The sequence below is a fragment of the Fragaria vesca genome, linkage group LG5 (assembly GCF_000184155.1).
Source record: "Fragaria vesca subsp. vesca linkage group LG5, FraVesHawaii_1.0, whole genome shotgun sequence".
In the NCBI taxonomy this organism is placed as follows: Eukaryota; Viridiplantae; Streptophyta; class Magnoliopsida; order Rosales; family Rosaceae; genus Fragaria; species Fragaria vesca.
This window is the reverse complement of record NC_020495.1, coordinates 3,333,411-3,354,520: the sequence shown is the minus strand read 5'-3', so window position 1 is coordinate 3,354,520 and position 21,110 is coordinate 3,333,411. Positions and strand designations below refer to the sequence as shown.

At 40.8% G+C, this 21,110-nt stretch overlaps 4 protein-coding genes across 4 annotated transcripts; 2 read left to right on the top strand and 2 right to left on the bottom strand.

Moving 5' to 3' along the window:
* The first annotated feature begins 2,439 nt into the window (after positions 1-2,439).
* LOC101310700 (probable LRR receptor-like serine/threonine-protein kinase At4g26540-like) lies at positions 2,440-6,929 on the top strand. Its single transcript, XM_004298925.1, has 2 exons — positions 2,440-5,406; positions 6,240-6,929. Exons 1-2 carry the CDS (start codon positions 2,550-2,552, stop codon positions 6,719-6,721), a joined length of 3,339 nt encoding a protein of 1,112 aa, XP_004298973.1. The 5' UTR covers positions 2,440-2,549; the 3' UTR covers positions 6,722-6,929.
* A 1,489-nt stretch (positions 6,930-8,418) lies between these two features.
* LOC101310413 (cell division cycle protein 48 homolog) lies at positions 8,419-12,451 on the bottom strand. The gene is made up of 9 exons (XM_004298924.1): positions 12,351-12,451; positions 11,730-11,892; positions 11,417-11,645; positions 10,541-11,307; positions 10,221-10,442; positions 10,040-10,111; positions 9,670-9,951; positions 9,200-9,559; positions 8,419-9,015 (listed from the first exon to the last, which is right to left on the bottom strand). The coding sequence occupies exons 1-9, from the start codon at positions 12,404-12,406 to the stop codon at positions 8,722-8,724; spliced, it is 2,445 nt and encodes an 814-aa protein (XP_004298972.1). The 5' UTR covers positions 12,407-12,451; the 3' UTR covers positions 8,419-8,721.
* A 327-nt stretch (positions 12,452-12,778) lies between these two features.
* Positions 12,779-16,485, top strand: LOC101310122 (jmjC domain-containing protein 4-like). The gene is made up of 9 exons (XM_004298923.1): positions 12,779-12,991; positions 13,307-13,483; positions 13,725-13,887; positions 14,364-14,481; positions 14,620-14,689; positions 14,783-14,863; positions 15,023-15,079; positions 15,160-15,271; positions 15,646-16,485. Exons 1-9 carry the CDS (start codon positions 12,782-12,784, stop codon positions 16,083-16,085), a joined length of 1,428 nt encoding a protein of 475 aa, XP_004298971.1. The 5' UTR covers positions 12,779-12,781; the 3' UTR covers positions 16,086-16,485.
* Positions 16,486-17,640: 1,155 nt separating this feature from the next.
* On the bottom strand, positions 17,641-20,901 carry LOC101309833. Its single transcript, XM_004298922.1, has 7 exons — positions 20,245-20,901; positions 20,052-20,138; positions 19,745-19,960; positions 19,479-19,643; positions 19,324-19,377; positions 19,053-19,199; positions 17,641-18,241 (listed from the first exon to the last, which is right to left on the bottom strand). The coding sequence occupies exons 1-7, from the start codon at positions 20,671-20,673 to the stop codon at positions 17,864-17,866; spliced, it is 1,476 nt and encodes a 491-aa protein (XP_004298970.1). The 5' UTR covers positions 20,674-20,901; the 3' UTR covers positions 17,641-17,863.
* Positions 20,902-21,110: the final 209 nt, after the last annotated feature.

The following is a 21,110-nucleotide window of genomic DNA, read 5'->3' as shown; positions in this document are numbered from 1 at the left end:
CTCTCTCTCTCTCTCTCTCTCTCTCTCTCTCTCTCTCTCTCTCTCTCTCTCTCTCTCTCCTGTGCTGGGGCGAGCTGGGGCAGCTGGGCAGTGCCCTTTCCCTTCTCGTCGATCTATCTCGTGCTGAGATTCCTAAACTAGATCATTAGCAGCAGCAGTAGTAGTAAGATAATATATAAAGCTGCTGGGTGCGGTCACGAGGCTTCTTCAGCTTCAGGCAAGAGCACGCATCATATCATCTGTGTGATTAAGTGATTGATTCCTCTCTATTCCACGTGACCAGCTTTTCCCACTAATCACTATTAATTCTTAATGGGGGTTAGTTTAAGTACTAATTTTAAACAGAAAAAGGATGGCAGGTTTAGTGGGTATTGCAGAGGCACCAAGTCAAATAGACGACTCACCAGTCACCACCATACTGATACTGTATATCAGCTATATATTCAATTTGAACTTTGAACATGATGGTGCATAATATATAAGTTCACACCATATCAATTTATTTACATATACGTACGCAGTCCTTCTAATGTAGATGAGCAATGTTTACATCAGTTTATTAACTCTTTACAGTTGCAGACTTGATCAAATCAACTTAACTTAGTCTAGCTAGCAATGTATTGGAGAGTACTCAACTTAGTCTAGCTCTAGCTAGCAATGTACAGAGAGCTAAACTACTGCGCCTGGTTTAGTGAATCTAACCCAGTTAGCTAGTTGTACTCCTCAATTTAGGTTCGAACCCTAAGCCTGACGTTGTCAAAGTGACAAAGACATTGTGCTGCAATACATAGCTGGAGCATTTGTCGATGGATCAACTTATGGACTTAGGAATGAGGTACTCTAACACTATAAAAAAAAAAATGTATGGATCGAGAGCCGATCTAAGTTTATGTCGAACTAGTTTACTTGATATGACCACATTGATGTAGTAAATGAACTCCCCATGTAATTATTATTCATAATGATATACTAGTTTCAATTAAGATGGTAAACAAAATATACATATGCATATATAGTTGTGGATTAACTCCATGCTAGCTAAGTAGCAAGTTGTTACCCCAGTTTGGAAGTGAGTTACCTGTTCCCTAACCTAATTTACCTGCCACCAGAACTCAATGTCTTCATAAGTACTGCTCCAAATAAGTTCATCAGATTTGGTATGCTGTGGTTGATAACTTGATATTATATTTGTGCTTATAATATGGAGGGATTCTAAATGGATCTGAAATTGATATGGATCTTAAATACATCACAGTGTCATACATATATTTTTGGAGCTGTACTTACGTCTACATTTTTATAATACATATTTAGATCTAAATCTGGATTCAGTTCTAACGTTAGGATCACTGGTATGAAGTTGTTCATATTAATGGATATGAATGTTTAAACTTATATGGATATGGAGGTAACTAGCAGATATTAATACTATAATCCTAACTGGTGCATATACTTTCTTGCAGCTTTCTACTTTGTTGTTCATAACGCAGCTTTTGAAAACTTTTTAAAAGATGCTTTAGATATGAATTAGAGGTTCATAACTCCTAGCATGAACAATTTTTTTCTTCTTCATTTGCACAAATTAACAGAAGATTAAGTGACATTTTCTTTCATTGTTGATCAGTTTTCATGAAAGGAGTGTCTACATCCAAAACAAATGAGCAACATCGTATGTTGAAGTGCAAATTATTATTTCATGAACCATGTCAAACATAAATATGTCAAATTAATATCGAAGTAGTTCAATACAGGAAAGATATAACTTGAGTTACAATGAGTTCATCTATCTTATGGGAATCAGACATGAATCAAATCATGCGAATAACACTTATTGTTTTTGTTTAAAACAATAACACTTCAAAAAAAATTTAGATATCGGATAATTTCGATCATTGAATAAAAGACGTCACCGCCTTCTAAATAAAGATGTCTCCTTTTGATTGAGTTGCAAATTGACATGTGAAAGAGATTTGATGCAACATCTGTGTAGAGGCCAGCTGAGTCAGCCTACTCAATGTTTCAGGGTACATGATGCAATGAAATGTAACTAACAAAACTCAAAGCTGAGGATTTCTCTGGGAGCAATTGAATTCTGCACATATCAAATCCAATAGATAGTGAAAGATCATTGTTCATATGTACAAACTACAAAGCCTCAATAACTGAAAAAGAGCAGAAGTTCAAGATCATAAAAAATACTTGGACAAAAGCTACCCACCTCTTGTTTTTGAATATAAAAACCAGAGTTAAGCAAGCCCCCTCTTCCCCCCTACTACATCTAATCCTTCTATAAACAAATGCAGAGCACAACAGCAATCTAAAATTCCATCTCACTCTGCACAATACAAACACATCATGGCCTAGCTGTTCTTGGATCCGGAGATTCTGGGGTCTTTGTATTTTGTTATCTGAATTATAATACTCGTACCCATAGCTCATAGCCCACCAAGAAATGATTTGGTTCCTCCCATTGTTCCTCCCTAGGCTCATCTCCCACCCTTGTTTCAGTTCCTTTTGTTGGAGTTTGTAGCCATAGCTTCCTTGTTCTAATGCCTGTAAATCCATGGACCTTCTTCTTCTCCTTCTTAACCCTCTCTTCTTTTCTTCTGGTTCACTTCCCTGCTCTGGCCTTGAACCAACAAGGCCAGGCTCTTGTTTCATGGAAGCAGAGCCTCAATGGCTCCCCTGAGGGGCTGAGCAATTGGGACCCGAGTGATGAAACTCCATGTGGGTGGTTTGGGGTCACCTGCAACTTCAACAACCAAGTTGTGGAGCTGAATTTGAAGTATATTGATCTTCTGGGTAAGGTGCCTTCGAATTTCACTTCATTACTGACGCTAAACAAGCTAGTCTTGTCAGGCACAAACCTCACCGGCTCAATCCCAAGAGAAATCTCCACTCTTAAGCAACTGACCTCACTCGACCTCAGCGACAATGCACTGAGCGGCGAAATCCCAGTCGAAATCTGCGAGCTGCCTAAACTACAAGAGCTCTACCTCAGCACGAACCGGCTCGAAGGCTCAATCCCAGTCCAAATCGGAAACCTCACAAGCCTCACGTGGTTTGTTGTGTACGACAATCAGCTCAGCGGCAACATTCCTAGCACCATCGGAAATCTACCCCAATTGCAAGTAATCAGAGCCGGAGGGAACAAGAATCTTGAAGGTGCTCTACCCGATGAGATTGGTAACTGCACCAATCTGGTCATGTTGGGACTAGCAGAAACCAGCATTTCCGGGTTCCTACCTCCAAGCCTCGGCATTCTTAAAAAGCTCGAAACTTTGGCAGTCTACACCACTCTCGTCTCCGGTCCGATCCCCCCGGAGCTAGGAGACTGCACCGAGCTCCGGGACGTATACTTGTACGAAAACTCGCTCAGTGGCTCTGTTCCGAGCAAATTGGGCAACTTGAAGAATCTCCAGAACCTTCTGCTGTGGCAGAACAGCCTTGTGGGGGTTATTCCACCGGAGCTAGGCAACTGTCACCAGCTATTAGTCATTGACATCTCTATGAATTCCCTCACCGGAAGCATTCCTCAGTCTTTTGGGAACTTGACGTCGCTTCAGGAGCTTCAGTTGAGTGTGAATCAAATCTCCGGCGAGATCCCGGCGAAGCTAGGAAACTGCAGGCAACTCACTCATATCGAGATGGATAATAATCAGATCACCGGGACTATTCCTTTCGAATTCGGAAGCTTATCGAATCTCACCATACTATTCTTGTGGCAAAACAAGCTTGAAGGTGCTATTCCTGCTTCAATTTCCAACTGTGGCAATCTTGAAGCGGTTGATTTGTCGCAGAACGGGTTGACCGGTCCGATTCCCGGCGGGATTTTCCAGCTCCAGAAACTCACCAAGCTGCTACTCCTGTCGAACAATATCTCCGGCGAGATTCCGCCGGAGATCGGAAACTGCTCGTCGTTGATTCGGTTCCGGGCGAACGACAACAAGCTAACCGGAGCAATCCCGCAGCAGATTGGGAGCTTGAAGAGCTTGAATTTCCTTGATCTCGGATCGAATCGGCTCAACGGGAACATACCGGAGGGGATCTCCGGCTGCCGGAATCTGACGTTTCTCGACTTGCATTCGAATTCGATCACCGGAAACTTGCCTGCGGGTTTCAATCTGCTTGTGTCTCTCCAGTTCGTCGATTTCTCGGATAATATGATCGAAGGGGTATTGAGTCCTGGTCTCGGTTCGCTGACGTCACTCACAAAGTTTAGCTTGGGGAAGAACCGGTTCACCGGTTCGATTCCGAGTCAGATCGGTTCGTGTGGGAAGTTGCAATTACTGGACCTTGGCGGGAACGAGCTGACCGGTGTGATTCCGGCGAGTTTGGGAAAGATTCCGGCGCTGGAAATCTCTCTGAACCTGAGCTGGAACCAACTCTCCGGCGAGTTACCGAAGGAGTTCGCCGATTTGGACAAGCTCGGGATTCTCGACCTCTCCCACAACCAGCTCTCCGGCGACCTCCAATTTCTCGCGGACATGCAAAATCTCGTCGTCCTCAACGTCTCGCACAACAACTTCACCGGGCGCGTCCCGGACACGCCCTTCTTCGCGAAGCTCCCGCTCAGCGTCATGTCCGGCAACCCCGCCCTCTGCCTCACCGGCAGCCAGTGCGCCGCCGCGAACCCGACCTGGTCCCGCCGCCGCAACGCCGCCGCGCGCGTGGCGATGGTCGTCCTTCTCTGCACCGCATGCACGCTCCTCTTAGCCGCGCTGTACATCATCCTCGCCTCCCGAAAGCGCGCGCAGCCAGGGTTCTTCGGCGGTGCCCACGAGCCCGACCCGGAAGACGACTCCGAAGAAGTCGACGTGGGCCCACCTTGGGAGGTGACGCTCTACCAGAAACTCGACCTCTCTATCGTCGACGTGGCGAAATCCCTGACTCCCGCCAACGTCATAGGCCGGGGTCGATCCGGCGTCGTCTACCACGTGTCCATCCCCTCGGGACTCTCGCTCGCCGTGAAAAGATTCCGCACCGGCGAGAAACACTCCGCTTCCGCGTTTTCCTCCGAGATTGCCACGCTGGCGAGAATACGTCACCGTAACATCGTGAGGTTACTTGGGTGGGGGGCCAACAGGAGAACGAAGTTACTGTTTTACGATTACCTACCCCAAGGTAACTTGGGGTCGTTGCTCCACGAGGGGTGCGCAGGCTTAGTAGAGTGGGACACGCGGTTCAAGATAGCACTGGGCGTGGCGGAGGGGTTGGCGTATTTGCACCACGATTGCCAGCCGGCTATTTTGCACCGGGACGTGAAGGCCCAGAATATTTTACTTGGGGATCAATACGAGGCCGTTTTGGCCGACTTTGGGTTGGCTAGGTTGGTTGAGGACGATCAAAACGGACCGTTTTCAGCTAACCCTCAGTTTGCTGGTTCTTACGGCTACATTGCGCCTGGTAAGTTTTTCAAACTTTTCACTATTGGGTTTTACTTTTCACTTTTCAGCGTCATTTTCATTGCTCAATTCTGTGATCATCAGGAAATGACTTCTAGTTGTGATTGGGAAAAAAGGGTTTGGACTAAAAGTAGTAGTTGATTGATCATTAGGAGGCTTTTTTTGTATTGTGTCTGATTAGGACCTTAATGATGGGATCAAGACATGCTAATAGTTAGGAATGAAAGCAATAATAGACTCCTACTTGTGGTTGGAGAAGTATTTTACTTCAAGCAAACCATATATGTCTTCTGAAGCTATAGCTTTGGAAGATCATTACCGCGCTTTTGCTTTAATACAAGTTCAATTAGGGTGTGGATGAGTATGATTGAGGGGATGAGGTAGATGTGAGTGGGACTGAAATAGGGTCCTTGCCTTAAATTTTTTCTATAACAAAATTGGGGCCTTGTTCTGGTTTGGTACATTGTACATGTTTACTAGCTGCTTCTAAATGTGATTGTTCTTGTTTGGTAGCATTTGTTTTGTCAAGTCACACAATGATACTATGCTGCTGGTACTAGATGAGTGACTGTTTGGTAGCATTTGTTTTGTCAAGTCACACAATGATATTATGCTGCTGGTACTAGATGAGTAACTTTCTACTGTATGACATGACCTGACATTCCCCTTTGCACAGCTTGTGTCCAAAAACCATCACATTCTTGTTGTTAAATGCATAGTTTTTTCACCTTACCTTTTTGTCATTTGGAGTCTTTGATGATTACTATGAACTTGTCACAATCTTGCATAGTTTTGGCGAGGCTTGACTTTTAGATGCAATCAAACTACTTGCAGAATATGCCTGTATGCTGAAAATTACTGCAAAAAGCGATGTCTATAGCTATGGAGTAGTCCTTTTGGAGATCATAACTGGGAAAAGGCCGGTAGACCCATCGTTCACTGACGGCCAGCATGTGATTCAGTGGGTGCGAGATCACTTGAAGAGCAAGAAGGACCCGGTAGAGATTCTTGATCAGAAGCTTCAAGGCTACCCGGATACGCAGATACAAGAAATGCTTCAAGCACTTGGAATTTCGCTCCTTTGTACTAGCAACAGGGCGGAAGATCGTCCCACGATGAAGGATGTGGCTGCATTGTTGAGAGAAATTCGACATGATCAGCCTGCGACAGGAAGCGAGGCGCACAAGCCTGCTAGCACCGCGTTGAAGAACTCATCGTCTTCTGTGACTCCAGCTCAACTGCTGATGATGCAAGGGTCTTCTCATTGCTCACTTGCCTACTCTTCTTCAGCTGGTTATCTATCAGGAACACAATAACAATGCCAGGCATGCTGTTGGAGAATATAGTATTTGTTAGGATTAATTAGGCTTGATATTATTTGTAGGATTAGCTAGGGCAATATAATTGGCATTGCCAAAGAGAGTTGGGAGCTTCATAACAAGTTGAGAGCATATTTGAGTGTACAGCATCTTGACATTATTGTACTACTAGTTAGTAGTGGATGAAGAGCAATTTCACTTTTTCACATTTGATGAGTGCTAACAGTTTACTTCATTATCGGAAGGTCCATCCAAGACTCGGAACTTTCACATACCACTTCTAATGCTTCCCTAGCTGAAATTTTCCGGCGTGAAATGTCCTTCAGATTTGTATATAAATCGAGGGAAGGTGCATCAGATTTTATGTCTAGCACTAATGTTGAAGTATATAACAATAGGTAACAAGGAAACCAAACAATTAAACTACTGTTGCTTGATTGTGAGTCATATAACAAAGACATTTATCCAAAGCGGAGCAAGCAAGTGGTGATGAAGAAGAAGAAGAAGAAAAAGAAGAAGAAGAAGAAGAAGAAGCTGAGGATGAAGAAGGGGACCCGTGTGAGAGTATTTGTTTCAATTTAGAAGCTGAGGATGTCATAGAAATGTGGATACCATTTGATCAGTCCTTTGAAGCCGCAATTATAATGTGGTGCTCTACCAGGGACAACTGTGTAGTACACACTATGATTTTGAAGAAGATCATAATCAGTTTTGGGTGATGAAGGAGTATGGGGTGGAGGAGTACTGGACCAAATAAATAATATCCCCTGTCCTTCCCTATCGGAATTTATAGTTACCGGAGGAAACTTCATGATCTTTGGATCGGCGTGGTGAGTTGGTTTGGGATCTACATTGAGAGCCTTTTTTCACTGAAGTAGTGATGTTATTCTATGACTCTTGCTCAGTGGTATACTCACTGCAGCCTCCGTCCAATACTGTTCTTCTCTGCAGCTGATATTCAATACAAACTGGCATTGCAAAGGTGTCTCTGGCAAGCATGACACAAGTTTTCGATCACAAACATATAATAACATTGCGCAAACAAAGCATATGTGATGAGGCTAAAGAACAAAGAAAGGAAAACTAAACTAAAGGTACTGTTGCTTGATTGCGAAGTCATGTCTATAATAAACTTCTCCAAATCGGAGCAAATGATTGATGAGTGTGTGCATTCATTGTCTACTTTCGTATGTACTACACAAATACACATACTCATGCACTGTTTCAGCCTGCGACAACTTGGGAAGAGAATGATTTCTCTTCTGGGGTTTATGAAAGTGAAAGAATGTGTTGGGGTGTCAATGTGGGTTCCTCTGCATAATCGAGTCGTAGTTGTCATAAACATAAGAAGCTAGCATCCAGGTGCCTGGTCTCCCATCTCATCCCCCACCATGTGAATTATGGAGATTGAAGAATTAAGCAAAGAATAATCATGATTAGCAAAATCAATTACTTAATAATATTTTAGTCAGGCATTGGTTCTGATCTTTGTCAGCAGCTTCTTCATCCTCCTAATATAATATGCAGAGCAAGCAAGGGAAAGATACCTTGCTTGAGCTCACGTGACGCACATGCTAAACGTTATGTGAGATCTGAAATCTCATATCTATTGGATCCTAAATGAAGAAATCTGCTTGTGATCTGTGAGAGGTTGTAGGGTTGTATTCTGTGAGAGAGACTGCATGTCCGAGTTTCACAAGTAGATTCCTAAGTTGGGTTTGCAGACTTTTAACCACGGTGCCAAAAGTTGGTTCATCTCAAGTTGAGTTTTGTGTCTCTACTCTCATGGCTCCCTATTTATGGTGCAGTAATACAATAATATGCAGAAGCCTGGTCCTTTGAAACACCCATGTTATAGAGAAGATAGATAACTACATAGAAAGTACGAAGATAATCCTTAGAAGAGTATTGGTGCCTTTCTTTCACAGCAATATACAACAACCAAAGCATGTCACCGTCAAGGCGTCAACTAGACGACCACATTCATTGCTTTCAGCTCAGCTGTACAGATCATCGTCGTCTGCAGCAGCTGAAGCTGAAGCAAAGGGGTCTGCAGCTGCTCCTGCAGTGTTGCCTGTTTGGGGGAACCGGAAATCAGACCCAATCCCACGAGATTGTTGCAGAGTCTGAGCGAATGCCTGGTACTTCCTGATGTCTGCATCACTAACACTTCTGCGGGCAAATTTCATAGACTCCTCAAAGTGTGCTGGCTTTATTTCTGGAACCTCATCAATGTCATCCTCCTCCATTGCTTCTGGATTCTCCGCCTTTCTTCTCTCCTTTTCAATATCCTAGAAATGGGTTCAAGAAATAAAAGTCAATACTATGGCAGTGGATACAGCATACAGGTTTAAGTAAAATGAAAAAGTGCACGAAATGATGAAATGATCAAACGATCCCTGTCTGATTGCATGACTATGAACATACAAACCTATGCTCCTATGGTGCTAATCCAGATGGAAAAAGCCTATATACCTTCTCAATATTTTCTCTGATGGCATATTTGCAGGCACGCTGGCATATCTCAGTGATATCAGCACCACTGAAACCGTGGGTATGACGTGCAAGAACTGCAAGGTCAACATCCCTATTGACGGGTGACTTCCTCAAACATGCTTTGAAAATCTGAAGACGGGAAGCTTCATCTGGGAGTGGGATATAGATGAGCTGGTCAAGCCGTCCAGGCCTGAGCAATGCTGGGTCAATAATGTCTGGCCTATTTGTTGCTCCAATGATAAAAACTGTTTTCTTAGCACTCATTCCATCCATTTCAGTTAGAAGTTGGTTCAAGACTCTATCTGCTGCACCACCAGCATCTCCTACAGAACCTCCACGCTGCCAAAGAAGGTTTCAAATTTAGCTCTAAACAAACGTTTGAAACTTGGAATAAACATTAAAGCACTGCTACATTTTCATTTTAAAGAAAACCAGCATAAGATATATACCTGAGTTGCAATTGAGTCCAGCTCATCAAAGAAAAGAACACAAGGAGCAGATTGGCGAGCTTTGTCAAATATCTCACGGACATTTGCCTCACTTTCTCCAAACCACATTGTTAGCAACTCAGGGCCTTTGATACTAATGAAATTAGCCTGGCATTCATTGGCAATTGCCTTTGCAAGAAGAGTTTTACCACAGCCTGGTGGCCCATAAAAGAGAACACCTTTAGAAGGTGACATGCCAAATTTCTCAAACTTCTCTGGATGCTCCACTGGGTATTGAACAGTCTGCAACCAGGAGAATGATATTATGAACATAATCAAATTAAATAATATTTTAGAAGGAGAAAATGATAAGGAAGGACAAATCACAAACCTCTTGAAGTTCTCTTTTGACATTATCCAATCCTCCAATTGCATCCCATGAGACATTAGGTACCTCCACAACCTGTAAACCGAGAAAATAAGTTTGTCATCCTTGGATACTCCACCGCAAAATATATTCTCAGTAACATCCAGAAAAATAAGTAAAACAAGTAAGAAACTTTGTCACTTACAGTTTCACGCAATGCTGAAGGATTTGAAGCACCCAATGCAGTCTGGAAGTGTTCATTGGTCACAGCCATAGAATTCAGCACCTCGGCATCAATTTCCTCATCTTCTAAGTCAATAACATCCATTTTCTCACGGATACACTGAAGTGCAGCCTCAGTACAGAGTGCGGCAAGATCAGCGCCGACATAACCATGGGTGTCCTTTGAAACTCGTTCGAGATCAACCTGTTAAAAAAGTACCAGTTAAACATGAGATGTCTTTTTTGAGTACTTTGAAGACAAAATATAAAGATGGTATGTCGAGAACAATGATAACATCTTACATCTTCTGCAAGTTTCATGTTCTTTGTATGGATTCTCAAAACTTCCAATCTTCCAATTTCATCTGGTACACCAATGTCAATCTCTCTATCAAATCTTCCAAACCTCCTCAGAGCCGGGTCAATGCTGTTTGGCCTATTTGTTGCTGCCATGACAATGACATGTGCACGGGACTTGAGGCCATCCATCAAAGTCAGAAGTTGCGAAACGATACGCCTTTCCACTTCACCCTGAGTCTTCTCCCTCTTTGGAGCAATGGAATCTAACTCATCAATAAAAATGATTGATGGGGCATTCTTTTCAGCTTCTTCAAATGCCTTCCTCAGATTGCTTTCACTCTCACCAGCTAACTTTGACATTATTTCAGGCCCATTAATCAAAAAGAAGAATGCTCCAGTTTCATTAGCTACAGCCCTTGCAATCAGAGTTTTCCCAGACCCCGGTGGTCCATAAAGCAGAATACCTTTTGGTGGTTTCACTCCAATGGACTTGAAAAGCTGTGGGTGTCTAAGAGGTAACTCTACTAATTCACGTATCTGAGCCATTTGTTTCCTAACACCTCCAACATCATCATAACCCACCTCATTCAATTTTTCCTCATCCTCACGCTTCACAGGTTCTCCCTCACAGAAAATCTCAGTATCGGGAGCAACAACACAGTATTCACCAGGGTCTGTGTCAATGACCTTGAACTCAACACTTCGCATCCCACCCCTGACCAGGAAAAGGTCACCCTTCCTCACAGGCCGGTAAGATTCCAAGAAGTATGCTGTGAAAACAATAAGAATTATATTATAAGTGATAATTCTAAAGAGCACAGCTCAACTGTAACAAAGGACTGAGACACACTAAATATAAACTTCTATAAGAAAACTCACGCTTCAAATATGCATCAAACAAGTTTCCAGATACGCCTTCAATTGTATCATCAATTGGAAGGATGTGAACCCGCTTCCCATACTTGACATCCGGACAAGTGTGAACTGACACAACATCTCCAAGACGCACCCTAAGATTAGCCCTTACAACTTTGTTCATTCTGATCCTTGGTTCGTCACATTGTTCATCAGCAAGAACAATACAAACTGTATCTTTCCGTTTCTTCCCCTGTATAAAGTAAAAAAAGAATTAGTATCATTTAAATCATATTTGAGAAATATACTCCGTCAGAACACAGTAGTGTAAATTTACCTTTATTAGCACAGTGTCTCCCCGGAAAAACTGAAGTTTTTCCATGGTAGCAGGGTGCAAGGACACCACAGAATTATCATCATTGATAGCTTCATCAACTACAAGCCGATTAGGAGACTTCTTCCGCTCCAAAATCGCCGTGGAAAAATCCTTCTTAGCTTTCCTGTTTCAAGCAGCACATTATTTATTATTTAATCACTCTAGCACATCCATAGAATAGTACTGCACTATCATCATTCATCAGAGACCACAATCAAACACTATACCAACTACTCCTTTCACAATCTAATCGATACTTCAAAAACTAGGTCTTCTTACCAAACAGAAATTTGAAAATCACTCCATCTATATCCGAATTTCGCAAAAACAATAATCGAATCCAATAATATAAATATACAATAACTAAAGGTTAAACCTTTGAAACCCCACAAAAATCCGAACATAACAATCAACACTATAATTCTGAAAACAACAAAGCTTCCGGATTCTATCTACTTCCATAACAGAAACCCACAATTACCATATAATAAAAATCACATCTTTACCAAAGTTCAAAACTTTATACTTCCAAAGTTCAAAGCTTAATACTTCCAAAACACAAAGAGTTCTAAAAACACATACGGGTCAGTAGAAGAGGGCTGGGCCGAATTAGCGCCGGACGAGCTCGGATCCGCCATTACTGTCACCTCTGAGCTTTTTCGCAGTCAATAGTTGTTCAACTTCTGAAACAAGACACCTGACAGATAAAGAGACAGCTCTGCCTATTTATAACACACCGCTTCTGATATTTTAAGATGAAAAGTCATCAGTGCCCCCATGTATCCATTTATATTGGATTACGTGCGGTTAAGGGAAACGTCCAGCCACGTGTAAACAAGCGAATTGTTTTCAGCCATGTTTGGCCGTACTGTTTGCCTCGTACTTGGACTGTCTTGGTTGTTCGAGAACGTTCTCGGGTCGGGTCGGCCTAACCCGGCCCAGAACAGCCCCTCGTTCTTCTTCTTCTCTGAAACAGTAGCCGTGATGCAATTAGAGGAGAGAGAGAGAGAGATATGGGGATAACAATAGGGGGTGAAATAGAGAGGGTGAATGGGAAGGAGGTGAGTTACAGTGAGTTTGTGGAGAGGTACATGGAGAAGAACCAGCCTGTGGTGCTGACTGGTCTCATGGAGGATTGGAGGGCTTGCAGAGATTGGGTTCAAGATGATGGCAAGCCCAATCTTCAGTTTTTCGCTACCCATTTTGGGAAATCCAAAGTTCAGGTACTCAAATCTCTACTGAGCTGATTACAAGTGTAAAGATTTAAACTTTATGGTGTTAAAGTGTTGGTTTTGTATGGAACATTGTTCTGATATGAAGAAATTTGACTGGGTTGGTAAAAAGTGAGGAACATAGTTCTGATATAGATGATCAAGTTCTGATGTACATTTTGAAGTGAGAAGCATACTGAGTTTTACTTGAGGTGGTTTATGGATGGGTAAAGGTTCAGTGTTTGCATGTTTGATTTGAATATATGAGAATGCTAGTCTGGATTTTAGTGTCTTTTCTATGGTGAAGTGATGGTGTGTCATTTATAGGTTGCAGATTGCGGTACGAGGGAATTTACAGATCAGAAGAGATTGGAAATGACTGTTGGAATATTTGTTGAGCAATGGCCTGGGGATTCTGAGGAGGAGGAGGAGGGTGGTAGTGCTCCGAGTCAGGCAGCTGGGAGCAAGATGCTGCTGTATTTGAAGGACTGGCATTTTGTGAAGGTATGAGTTAGAATTCAGCTTTTGTTTATGGGGTTTCGGCAGTTCAGGAGTTAGTGATGTCATATGTAGATAGGGGGTGATTAGTTGCTTTCTTCATTGTTGCTACTGACTGTGTCAAGTGTTACATTTCTGCTTTGAGAGTCTGTCACTTGTTCATAGTTGAGTTGAAGGTTAATACATGAAATGTATCCAGCTCAGATGAGTCACTTGTTTTATCTTCCTTTTGTAACATGATCACCAGGAGTACCCAGAATACACAGCATACACAACTCCGATGTTCTTTTGTGATGATTGGCTCAACATGTACCTTGACAATCATCGTATGCACAATGACCCCGACATTTACTCGGAAAACAATGACATAAGCTGCTCAGATTATCGATTTGTTTACATGGGAGCAAAAGGTTTGAGCATATTTGTTAGTCACTTGGTCTTTTACTCCTTTTGATAGTCATTGATATTGTCTAATTCACAGATTAATCCACATGGAACTACCTAATATAGTAAATAACAACTTATGAGTACGTCTTTCAAATGATATTTTCGATCCCTTTTTTGTCCGTGAAAAACAAGTTCACCCATAAAAGAACTCTGTTTGTGACCATGAAAAGAAAAATATCAACATCAGATTGCCGATTGAAAATTTCATGTTATCTTCTTGTCATTCGCATCATGTCACAAACAGAGTGTCTCAAAATGCAATCTGGAATCTCAATTTTGATATATTTCTTTGTCTGAACAAAAATAGACATGTTTCAGGGAGTGAACATTATTTTCATGGATGAGGAGGGATTGTGAGGCATCATTTCAAAGATGTATTTATAAGCTGTTATTTACTATATGTGGCATTCCTGTTGGACCCCTCTTCATGTTTATCCAGGCACATGGACTCCTCTTCATGCTGATGTTTTCAGGTCATATAGCTGGTCAGCAAATGTATGTGGAAAAAAACGGTGGCTTTTCCTGCCTCCTTCTCAAAGTCATCTGGTGTTTGACAGGCAAGATAACAATTTCTAGCACTATTAGTTATCAGTTAGGTAAAAGTTGGGACATTTAACAGTACATTATATTGCTGACAAAGATAAGCATATATATCTTTTGATTATACAAATTTCTCTTGCCCCCCTCCCAAGCAGGAATATGAAGAGCAGTGTATATAATATCCTTGATGATGTGAGTGAAACAAAGTTTCCTGGTTTTGCAAAGGTATATCGTCAATCTATGTATTTTAGCAGATTATTTGGTTTTGGTTTTGCACTTTTCCATGTTTTTCAAATTGTGTATTTTTCATGTAAGCAGACTATTTGGTTGGAGTGCACTCAAGAACAAAATGACATTATCTTTGTGCCTAGCGGATGGTATCATCAAGTCCATAATTTGGTATCACTTCTATTTCTTCGATTTTGCTTTAGACCTTGAGTTTTCTTCCTATCATCAAGCGTACACTGCTCTCTCTCTCTCTCTCTCTCTCAAATACTAATCTCATTCATTCTTGATGGATAGAACTGTCTCATCTTCATTGACTCATAATGCTTTCAGGAAGATACCATATCAATAAACCACAACTGGTTCAATGCTAATAATCTACGTTGGGTGGTAAGTGGAAGACTTATGTGCCTCGTGTAAAATTTAGCATTCCATAATAGCGGCTGTAACATTTATTTTATTGACTATAGTGGGATTTGCTTTTGAGGGACTACAATGAGTCTAAGGAGTACATAGAAGACATTAAGGATATATGTGATGATTTTGAAGGTCTCTGCCAGCGCAACCTTGCCGCTAACACAGGTATGTTGTAAACTTTGAAGAATGCTGAAATTTTGTACACTAGTGGCAGTTTGTCCTGATATTCCTTTATATAAATAAGAAACAAAAATTTTATCAAAAGAAAGTGTACAACAGAGTACAAGGCCAGCAAGAAACCTCTACAAAAGCTCAAGCATAACCAACTACATGCAATAGACTGAGGTTGCTGCTAAAGGGGCTAGCCCAAGGCAGTTGATTACAGTCATAACCACTGAATCAACCTAGCTGGATTCTGCTATAGTGCTATGAGGGTAGCAACATTGTTCGTTTTTTTTTTTTTTCTTTTTTTTTTCTCAATTAAAACCCAAAGAAAGTAAAATCCTACCTTATGTTCTAATTGATTCTTTATGATGCAGGCATGAACTTTAATGATTTCTTGATATTCCTAGCACGTTTTTCCTTTGCAAACTTGATTCGACTTCAGTATGTCAGTAGGAAGAATGGGAATCAGACTCGGAACTTATCCCCAATAACTCAGCATTTCACTTTCAACCTTGTATCAATTCAGAAAATTGCGTCCAGGATAAGCTCCTTGCAAGATCCAGGAAGTCATGGTTTTTGTTTGGATTTTAGGGAAACCTTGAAAGATCCTGGGTTCATTAGACTTTGTGCAGTTTTGGGGAAAACATATGGGATGATACACGTGCGAGAAAACTGGAATTTCGATATGGAGAAAGCTTGGATAGATGATATGAAGGACTTGGACGTTATAGGAACTTGTAATTCTCAGGTCTGTACTCCCAAAGATCTTGTAACATTTATAGAGTATGCTCTTGCAGAAAGCAATGGCGGTTGAATTGCAGAACATTTTTATTCATCTGATTGGCACCAGTATTAACAGTTCCATGAGAAGAGATATTCTACTGGTTCTCAAATATGTTGTATACTGTATAGTGGTGACCTTCTGTGGCGTTTGCCTGCCATGATGATAACACCGCCTGAAGAACTGATTCTTTGGCTTGTGAAGGAGAGATTTCTGGTGTAAGATCGCATGAATGGTGGTTAGGAAGCCCACAGTATTTGATTCTGAAGTTTACTGATCCCCTATTTGTCATCATGCTAACTCAATGTAGTTGAACCACTGTAGGTGAATCACTTGTATGGTTCCTCTTTGGAAGGAATCACTTGTCTAAACGTTAAATAAATCCATAGGTATTTTCATCTATGAACAGCTATTTATATCTTATTTACCAAAAAAAAAAACAGCTGTTTATATCTTCCAATGAGTCATGTCTGATTTCTCTTTTATGATTGATCCAAGTTCACACAGCTTGCTTTAGTTTGAATTTTTCATTTATCCTTTGGAGATTTCTAATTGCTGTAAGCTGTAATTTTTTTTATTAAAGCTTCAATCATTCATATATCCCAGAATCAATGTGGACCTGAGAAAGTAAAACCTAAAAGGAAATGCCTCGTCTTTTTTCTGCTCTCTTTGTTTTGAAGTTTAGTGTCTTTTAGTGCTTTTCTTTGCTAGTCGTGATTGACACCTTCAAAATCCAGACATGAATGCATGAACTGTTGTTCAATAGGCCCCCAACTCTGCTTTAAGCATTTAGCTTTGGATCTAATATAGGTTTTGTCCTTGTTTCACTTCTTCAGCATAAGCAGCTGTTGAGAACCAAAAGATGTTCACCTGAGAAGCTATTTTTATCTGTCGGTACCTAACTACAGGTTGAGGTGTAAAACGTAATCCAACTCCTGCTGGTGGCTAAGTGCTCGCCGGCATCTGTTTTAGGCTTCCGGTGACGAGTACAGCACTGAAAGATTTCCCTTTGCCAGATTAGGTGTTCTAAGCATTGGCTGAGAACTAAGGGATGACTATATGATTCCATTGTAGAAAACTGAACGACTTGCTCAAGATGGTTGACTCTTGTGGTCTTTCCAACAATGGAAAATGACCATGTGTATTGTTATGAGCACAAGCTTGACTGGGAATGCAGATTTAGAACTAATTAATATTGGGGTTGACAACTGTTTGTTAACATCAATATTTTCTTAATTTCATCAAATATTAATGTGGCAACTGAGACTCTTGTCTTTATTTCATCATTTTGAGAACTGAGTTAGAAGGTAGGATATGATATTGAAATGCTAGGAAGGGTTCAGAGTAATATGTGCTGATTTGTTTTAGTTATGCATTCTTGGTTGCTACTCACATGCTTGACCTTAAGCTAAGGGATTCTTTATCATTAGAATACATAGGCAACATGCATTGTGCTTTGTTTCAGACCAAGGGAGTTTGAAGTTCTAATAAAATTTCCACTTGGTAATAGCCAAAGTAGGTTTAGTGGGTAAGCAATAAGCTCTGCTTTTATTCTCTTTTTTTCCTGGAAACTTTGAGAGCAAAGAAAGAAAAAGACAATGCAATACTATTAACACTTATTTTGTTCCCAAATTTACATGATTTTAACAGATGAAACATACTTTCTGATAAGCAAAACTGTGAAAAGTAACAAAACCCTCTTATGGCCTAGAAAGGAAAAAATTAATAATTCAATACCTGAAAATCAAAAAAGAAAATAAGTAAAAATCAAGATAGCTAGGCTGCTTTCTATACTGTGGTGGTGTTTATATTCATGGACACCTAACATTTCTTCCAGGACCTCCATAGTAAAAGTATGTCCCCCATGCATTATTTCTTCCTTGTCTTATATCATAACAATTGGGATGATCCGCAGTGAGGTGAAGGTTATTAAGAGGAAGAAGATTATTATCCCAATCCACCACTTGCAGATTTCTGAAATAAGATGCTTTTCCAAAACCTGCTTCTGCAAATTGGCCACTGCCCATTTGTGTAGATGTGTGATACCCCCTTGATCTACTATTTACAATTTCACCCCCAAATTGTACCATGCTTGCATGACTTCTCAAGTGACTAAACAAGAAGTCTGGCCAGTACCCAACTAGTAGGCCATTACCAAATTGTAGCCACCAATGTCCATGCTTTGGATCCTACAAATCAAAACACAATAGAAGTTAATTAGAACTGAGTTTAATTTTAATACTAACATGGTGAATTCGGTATTGAAATGATAGACATGGTTGCGAGGATACCAAGTCCTGGATATCTAAAGGACACCCTAGTGAGTAGGTAGCAAATCACTATCAAATATGGCATGGATGATGATGTCTAGGTGTACTCAATGGGTGAAAATGTGTTGCAATATTTTGTGACTACAAATGTGTACAATGATGGGAAATATGAATGATTATAACTTGGTGTGCTCAATTGGGTGAAAATGTTTGAAATATTTTGTGACCACAAATACACAATGATGGGTTTTGCCTTATATGATGGGTTTTATTGTCTTATTACAATCATTCATGCCTGTGAAAGAACAAATTGGAGAATCTTGCAATTGTTTGTTTAGCTGATCATAAACTCCCAAAGGCAGTTGGGGTTACACCAGCGTATAAAACCATAAAATACTGAGATTGGTGTATTATAGAGATAAGAGACAAAGTTGACACAAACTAGTGCCTTAGGGAAGTGAAGAAGAATCTCAGTCCTTGGTCCATAGTAATAAAACAAGAAACAAAACAGAAAAGAATTATGTCAACTAAGATATGTTTGTCTAGTATGTTTATTGCTAATTTAGGTAAAGTGGATGATGAAGATGTCCTTAAGAGCATCTATCACTAATTTAAACTAAACTCACAACAACTAATTTCTCATGATGTTGGTATGATTTTGATGATGCATTTCACTGTTTATGCTTTGAAAGTTTGAATATTATGTATTTGATGCTCAACTAAAACTCACCTTCCAAACCATTAAGCCAATATCAAATTGTCTGCCATTGGAGGAAGACCTTGGAGATATTGCAGCTCCTATAGCAATCTTATTATTGGTTTGGACAAAGCCAGAGCAGAGCAAGTTGTAACATCCAGTAGCTTGATATGCATCTGACTGCATGTTCATTAAGCAAAAATTACTTAGCAAAGATCTTCATCTGTATTATATCCTCAATTTTTTTGTCTTTATTCACCATATCTTTGAGAACAAGAAAAACTAGGATCTAGATGAGACTTACTGTCCAATATGTAAAGAATCTTGGGTAGTTGTCTCCATATAGCTCTGGGCTGACCTGGAAATAGAAAAAATAAAAACAAGATCATGAGACTTTTGCAAGAGACTGAACCTTTCAGGGGTTTCCAGAGGAAGTTCAAAATATAATGAAGAACAAACCTGCCAACCAGCTTCAATGGTATTTAAGTCATGACCAAATGTACCAGATATCACCCAAATCTGTGACAAGCTAAATTCATATTGATCAGTCACTCTTGGTGCCCACACATTGATACTGGCCTTTGCTCCATAGTACTGGTCTCCATTTACAAAAACAACTGCATGCTGTAAAATCCAACAAAGAAATAACAAAATATCAGTCCTTTGGATTTGACTAAGTGCACTACATGGTCCAACACTGACTTCAATGAACTTCCATCACTAACCTCATGACCATTGCCTGATGAGTCCCTCCTCACATGTCTTCTTGGTAATTTTCTTCCAAATCTTTGGACCGAACTTGCTCTCAATATGTCTTTCTCTGTGGTCCTCCGAATCGGAACAGTTCCCTCCGGGCATGCCTCACCGGATTCCGACCACAGCTGATAAGTCTCTTCCACTGTATCTGTGCTGTTATGGGATTTAGGCTTCTCTGGTAGATCCTGCAACACATTTTGTTCCTCATAAGTTATTGAACTGGTTAAAGGGTAGTTCTTCAAAGCAAAAAGTATTGATTTTTGATTGATATGTTACCAATGGTTTCTGGCCTTTAAGCTCAGGATGGTCAAAAGCTGGTTGGAGATGGCTTAAAACACAGTCTATCACATCACCATCAGGACTCTGCATTTATAAAAGAACAAGAGAATAAGACTCAAATTACTAAATGTCAAGCACAGTGTGAAGACATGAACTTTTCACATAAACAAGAGGAAATGAGAATGCTTGCCTGAATAGTCTTGACTGCAGGCTTGTTGATCTTGCTTAAATAAGAGTTGACCCTCTTCAAGTTCTGCACCTCTTCCCCACCGGGCCGGAATGTCTGATTGGCCGGTGGACGGTGCCCGGATTCCGAGGCAATGGGGAGGGATGAGAGTAGTCCAGGAGCAAAAGCAACAAGAAGAAAGAGAACAAGAAGCATGGATGTGAATGAGAAAGGGGTGGTGTGGCAAGTATGAGTAACCAGTTTAGAGGAATGTTTGATGAGTGGAGTAGTTGGTTGTAATGTCTCAACACTATGTGCTTGTAAGCATTGGTCTTGTCCTGTTGTGTGCTGAATTGCACAAGAAGATGATGAAGAAGATGGCTCTGCTTCAATATTCCTCTCTTTTGTCCACAGAGCAGAACCAACAAGAACAACTGAATAAGCTCCTTTCATGTCCTTACAAAACGGAAGAAACCATTCAAATCAAGATAGAAGAGGCCAGCAGGACAAGTACCTGGTGTTTGTATTTGTATTTGATATCTCACTAAGCTAGCTAACTACAACTGCCTCACCATTACCAACATATAAACAAGTCTCTCTTTGTCTCAACTAGCTTACTCTCAAGGTGGGAAAGACTTGGAGAGAGAGGGAGAGATTCTTGGGTCTTGGTTTTGTGGTTCTGACAACCAAGAAAAAAACTTCACGCACGAGTTTAATAAAATAGACCCTGGACGGGTGGGGGTGTACTTCCCAAGTTTAACTCTTGAAGGGTTGTGGTCAATATGGTATTATATTGCTTTCATACACTAATACAGAGTTAAAGAAAGAGAGAGAGAGAGAGAGAGAGAGAGAGAGAGAGAGAGAGAGAGAGAGAGAGAGAGAGAGTAAGA